General features: G+C 56.8%; 1 protein-coding gene across 1 annotated transcript; it reads right to left on the reverse strand.

The window, feature by feature from the left end:
* Positions 1-261: 261 nt before the first annotated feature.
* On the reverse strand, positions 262-5,265 carry LOC126638134 (sodium/potassium-transporting ATPase subunit alpha-3-like; the record flags this gene model as incomplete). Its single annotated transcript, XM_050311778.1, is given in 7 exon segments — positions 262-457; positions 1,006-1,123; positions 1,924-2,058; positions 2,790-2,903; positions 4,564-4,580; positions 4,583-4,763; positions 5,206-5,265. Coding segments are annotated over 7 exon segments (821 nt in total), but the record flags the coding sequence as incomplete, so codon positions are not given.
* Positions 5,266-6,100: the final 835 nt, after the last annotated feature.

Genomic DNA, 6,100 nt, shown 5'->3' on the forward strand with positions numbered 1-6,100 from the left:
CCCAAAACGGCCCCAAAACGGCCCCAAAGAGGGACCCCCATCCCCGTCCTGTCCCCCGTGGCGATCACCACGCCTCGTGCCGTGCCTGGAACGGCACAGAAACGGGTCAGAATCACCCAAAAACGGGTCAAAAATGGTAAAAATTGGGGAAAACGGGAGTAGGGATCAAAAACAGCCCCAAAACGGCCCCAAAACAGCCCCAAAGAGGGACCCCCATCACGGTCCTGTCCCCCATGGCGATCACCACGCCACGTGCCGTGCCTTAAATGGATCAGAAACACCCAAAACTGGGTAAGAAACACCCAAAAATGAGTCAGAAACACCCAAAAATGGGTCAAAAATGGTGAAAATACAGAGAAATGGGAATAGGGGTCAGAAAGGGCCCCAAAATGGCCCCAAAGAGGGACCCCCATCACGGTCCTGTCCCCCTTGGCGATCACCACGCCTCGTGCCGTGCCTTAAATGGGTCAGAGACACCCAAAAACAGGTCAGAAACACCCAAAAACGGGTCAGAAACACCCAAAAAACAGGGGAGGAATCCCCAAAAGTTGGGGTGGGAATGGTAAAAATAGGGGAAAATGGGAGTAGGGGTCAGTAGGGGTTTTTGGGGGTGGTTTTGGGGGTGCTTTTTGGGGTATTTTGGAGTTATTTTGGGGTTTTTTGGGCTCACCCTCGACACAGTTGGTGGAGAAGAAGGTGCTGCTTTGGGACCCCCAAACCTCCTCCCCTGCCCCTTCAGGTTTTCTGGGGAGTTTTTGGGTATTTTGGGGTGGTTTTGGCTGGTTTTGGGGTATTTTGGGGGTGTTCTAGGGTGTTTTTGGGGTTATTTTTGGGGTTTTTGTGCTCACCCTCGACGCAGTTGGTGGAGAAGAAGGTGCTGCTTTGGGACCCCCAAACCTCCTGCCCTGCCCCTCCTGGGGTTTTGGGGTGTTTTTGGGGTATTTTGGGGTGTTTTTGGGTGTTTTTGGGGTGTTTTGGGGTTATTTTTGGGGTTTTTGGGCTCACCCTCGACGCAGTTGGTGGAGAAGAAGGTGATGTTCCGCGTCTCCAGGGGGTTGTCGTGGGTGCAGTCGGGTGAGCGCGTCTGGGGCTCCGACTCCCCGGTCAGGGACGAGTTATCCACCTGGGGGGGAGGTTTTAGGGGGTCCCCGATAAATTTAGGGGGTCCCCGAGAAATCTGGGGGGTCCCTGAGAGGTTTGGGGGGGTCAGGGAAGGGTTTGAGGGGTTTTAGGGGGGGTTTGGGGGGGACTGGAGGGGCTCCAGCTCCCCGGTCAGGGACGAGTTATCCACCTGGGGGTCCTGAGGGGTTTTAGGGGTCCCTGATAAATTTGGGGGTCCCCAAGAAATTTGGGGGGTCTCTGAGAGGTTTGGGGGGTCAGGGAAGGGTTTGAGGTTTTAGGGGGGTTTGGGGGGACTGGAGGGGCTCCAGCTCCCCGGTCAGGGACGAGTTATCCACCTGGGGGGGGGTCTCTCTGGATTTTTGGGGTCTCCCTGGATTTTTAGGGGTATCCCTGGATTTTTGGGGTCTCCCTGGATCTTTTGGGGTGCCCCCAGGCTCCGGGGGGGTCCCACCTTGCACCCATGGGCCGAGATGATCCCTGGATCTGGGGGGGGGTTCCCTGGATCTTTGGGGTTTCTCTGGATTTTTAGGGTCATCTCTGGATTTTTGGGGTCTCCCTGGATTTTTAGGGTCATCCCTGGATTTTTAGGGGTCTCCCTGGATTTTTAGGGGTATCCCTGGATATTTGGGGTCTCCCTGGATCTTTTGGGGTGTCCCCCAGTCTCGGGGGGGTCCCACCTTGCACCCGTGGGCCGAGATGATCCCTGGATCTGGGGGGGGTCTCTCTGGATCTGGGGGGCTCTCCCTGGATTTTTGGGGGTCTCTCTGGATCTGGGGGTGTCCCCAGTCCGGGGGGTCCCACCTTGCACCCGTGGGCCGAGATGATCCTCAGGTCAGCGGGGACTCGGTCGCCCCCCTTGACCTCCACCAGGTCCCCCACGACGACGTCCTCGGCGTTGATTTGCATCTTCTCCCCCTCCCGGATCACCAGGGCTTGCTGGGGGGGGATTTTGGGGGGATTCGTGTGGGGTTTGGGGGTGAGAGACCCCGGGAACCCCAAAACCAACCCAGAAACCCCAAAACCCCCTGGGAATCTCCACACCCCGGGGTACACTGAAATAAAAAATCAACCCTTTGTTGGTGTTGGGGCGTTTTGCTGGGGGTGTCAGAAATGGTCCCAAAACGGCCTCAAAAATGGCCCCAAAATGACCCCAAAAAAATGGTTCAAAACCGGCCCCCCCCAAAATGGCCCCGAAATGGCCCCCAAAGTGGCCAAAAAAAAAAAAAAAATTGGCCCAAAAATGGTTAAAAAAAAAAAAAAAAAGTAAGAAAAACGGGTCAAAAACGGCCCCAAAAACGGCCCCAAAAAACTGCCCAGAATGGCCCCAAAAAGAGCCCCCAAAACGGCCCCAAAACAGGTTCTAAGGCACCCCAAAAATGGACCAGGACCCCAAAAATGGGGCAGGACCCCCAAAAAATGGAGCAGGACCCCAAACCAGCCCCCAACCAACCCCAGAACAGGTTTTAGGACCCCCCCAAACCAGCCCTAAATGTGGATTTAAGCCCCCAGACCCCAAATCTCGACTCCAGACCCCGAATCTCCACCCCAAACCCCCAAATCTCGACCCCAAACCCCTGAATTCCGACCCCAAACCCCCAATCTCGACTCCAGAGCCCCGAATTTCGACCCCAGCCCCCAGATCCCCCAAAATCCCCCAAAAATGTCACCTGGGGCACCATGTTCTTGAAGGATTCCATGATCTTGGAGCTCTTGGCCTCCTGGTAGTAGGAGAAGCAGCCGGTGATGATGACGACGGCGGCCAGGACGATGCCCAGGTACAGCTGGGGAGCTAAACGGGGTGCCTTCACTTTGGGGTCCAGACCCCAAAAATTACCCCCAAAAGCAGCAGGACCCCAAAAAAACCCTCGGAGCGATTCCAGTTCCTTCGGCTTTGAGGGGGGAAGGGGGGAAATCCCCCCCGTTCTGAGCAGCAAATTTGGGGGTCAGGCACCCCTGGCCCCCAAAACGGACACCTCGGGGTCCCAGCTGCCCCCCAGACCCAAATTGATCCCCCAGCCCCCAAAATCCCCCTTTCCCACCCTAAATCCCGACTCCACCTCCCTTCCCCCTTAACTCCCACGAACTCCCCTTAATTCTGCATCCCCAAATCCTCTAAACCCCCTAAAACCCCAAAAACCCCCAACCCCCCCAAACCGACCCTCCAGACCCAAATTAACCCTCTCAATCTCCCTGAAATCCCAACTGTCCCATTAAAACTCCCCAATTGTCCCATTAAAACTCCCAACTGTCCTTTAACTCCCCATTGTCCCTTTAACTCCCGTTAACGACTCCGTTAACTCCGCAGTCCAAATTCCCCCAAATCCCCCTGAACTCCCTAAAACCCCCCAAACCAGAACCCTCAGACCTCAACTGCCCCCAGACCCCCTTTGCCCCCTAAATCCCGACCCACCCCTCCCTTCTCCCTTAACTCCCATTAACTCCCTGTCCCAAACTCCCGTTAACTCCGCAGCCCCAAATCCCCCGAAACGCCCCTAAATCCCCTGAAACCCCCAAACCGACACCCCAGACCCTCAACTGCCCTCCCAGACCCTCAACTCCCTCTCCAAACCCTCCTTTGCCCCTAAATCCCAACCAACCCCTCCCTTCCCCTCTTAACTGCCGTTAACTCCGCAGCCCCCAAATCCCCGAAACGCCCCCAAATCCCCTGAAACCCCCCAAACCCCTCCAAAACCCCCAAACTGATCCCCCAGACCCAAATTAACACCCTCGGCCCCCAAAATCCCCCTAAATCCAAACCGACCCCTCCTTTCCCCCATTAACTCCCAATAACTCCCGTTAACTCCCCGTCCCCAAATCCCATGAAACGCCCCCAAATCCCCGAAACGCCCCAAATCCCCCGGAAACGCCCCCAAATCCCCTGAAACCCCCAAACCGACACCCCCAGACCCTCAACTGCCCTTCAGACCCTCAACTCCCCTCCAAACCCCCTTTGCCCCCTAAATCCCAGTCAACCCCTCCTTCCCCTCTAACTCCCGTTAACTCCGCAGCCCCAAATCCCCTGAAACCCCCCAAAACCCCCCAAATCCCCAAAACCCCCAAACCCCCAAGCCCCCAAACCGATCCCCAGACCCAAATTAACACCCCGGCCCTCCAAAATCCCCTCTAAATCCAAACCGACCCCTCCTTTCCCCCATTAACTCCCCTTAACTCCCCTTAACTCCCGTTAACTCCTGCAGCCCCAAATCCCCAGAAACGCCCCAAATCCCCGAAACGCCTCCAAATCCCCAGAAACCCCCAAACCGACACCCCCAGACCCTCAACTGCCCCTTAGACCCTCAACTCCCCTCCAAACCCCCTTTGTCCCCTACATCCAAACCGACCCCTCCTTTCCCCCTTAACTCCCGTTAACTCCGCAGCCCCAAATCCCCTGAAACGCCCCCAAACCCCGAATCCCCCTGAAACCCCAAAAGCCGGGCTGACGTTGTCGTTGGAGGCTCGTCCTCGGTGCCGGCCAGGATGCCGTAGGCCAGGAAGCAGAGGATGGCCCCCGATCCAGAGCAGGATGGAGAGCCCCTGAAGAGCTGCCGGCAGAACTTCACCCACTCGGGGTCGTGGGCGGGGGTCAGCGCGTTGGGGCCGTCCCGGGCCAGGATCTCCTGCGCTTTGCTGTGGGTCAGACCCTGCACCCCAAAAAAATAAATCAGGGGGGTCGGTGGAGACCCCCAAAAAAAAAAAAGAAAAATCCCACCAAGAAGGGCTTGAAATGCCGAAATGGCCCCAAATGAGCCCCGGGGGTGGGGGTGAAATAAAACACGCGGGATTTTGGGGGGGCCATCCCGAAAATGGGAGGCTCCCCCCAAAAAAAACCCCACCCGGAGGGACCCCAAAAACCACCGAGAAATTCCCCCAAAAAAAAAAAACCTTCAGAAATGCCCCAAAATCCCTCAAAATGCCCCAAAACCACGTTTTTTGGTTTTTTTTTTTTTGGGGGGGGACCCTAAACAGCTCCCTGGGAGTCCCTCCATGGCAAAAAAAAGGGGGGTCGGGGGCACCCCCAAAATCACAGACCCCAAAACCCTCCCGGAGAGACCCCAAAACCCCTGGGACCCCCCAAAATGTAGCCTGGGCGCAGTCGGTGTTGTATTTCCTGCAAACCTCCTCGATGGACATCTTGTGCTCTGTCTGTGGGGAGGGGGGGGCGCCCCCCGGGTCAGGGACCCCAAAAACGACCCCCAAAAACACCCCCAAAAACACCCCGAGAGACCTCCTCGGGTCAGGGACCCCAAAAACGACCCCAAAGCACCCCAGAGACCCCCAAAACACCTCCAAAATACCCCCAGAGACACCCCCTGGTCAGGGACCCCAAAAACGACCCCAGACACTCCCTGAACCCCCAGAGACCCCCAAAATTCCCCCAAATCCCCCAAACCACCCCAAACCCACCCTTTTTAATGACCCCAAAGCCCCCAAATTTCCCCTAAACCCCCAGCCTCCCCTAAACCACCCCAAACCTCCCCAAATTCCCCAATCTCCCCTAAATCGCCCCAAACTGCCCCAAATCCCCAATCTCCCCCAAATCCCCCAATCTCCCCAAATCCCCCAGACCTCCCCAGACCTCCCAAACCACCCCAAACCCTCCCTTTAATGACCCCAAATCCCCCAAACCGCCCCTGAAGCCCCCAAATCCCCTCGAACCCTCCCCAAATCCCCCAAACTTCCCCAAACCTCCCCAAAATCCCCCAAATGCCCCCAATCTCCCCCTAAATCCCCCCAAACTGCCCCAAATGCCCCCAATCTCCCCAAATCCCCCAAACCTCCCCAAACCTCCCAAACTCTCCTTTAATGACCCCAAATCCCCCAAACCACCCCCCAAACCCCCCAAATCCCCTCGAACCGATCCCAAACTTCCCCAAATCCCCCAAATCCCCCAAACCTCCCAAACCACCCCAAACCCTCCCTTGAATGACCCCAAATCCCCAATCTCCCCCAAATCCCCCAAACCTCCCCAAATCCCCCA

The sequence above is a fragment of the Myiozetetes cayanensis genome, unplaced genomic scaffold (genome assembly GCF_022539395.1).
Source record: "Myiozetetes cayanensis isolate MyiCay16 unplaced genomic scaffold, myiCay2020 scf1645, whole genome shotgun sequence".
Lineage (NCBI taxonomy): Eukaryota > Metazoa > Chordata > Aves > Passeriformes > Tyrannidae > Myiozetetes > Myiozetetes cayanensis.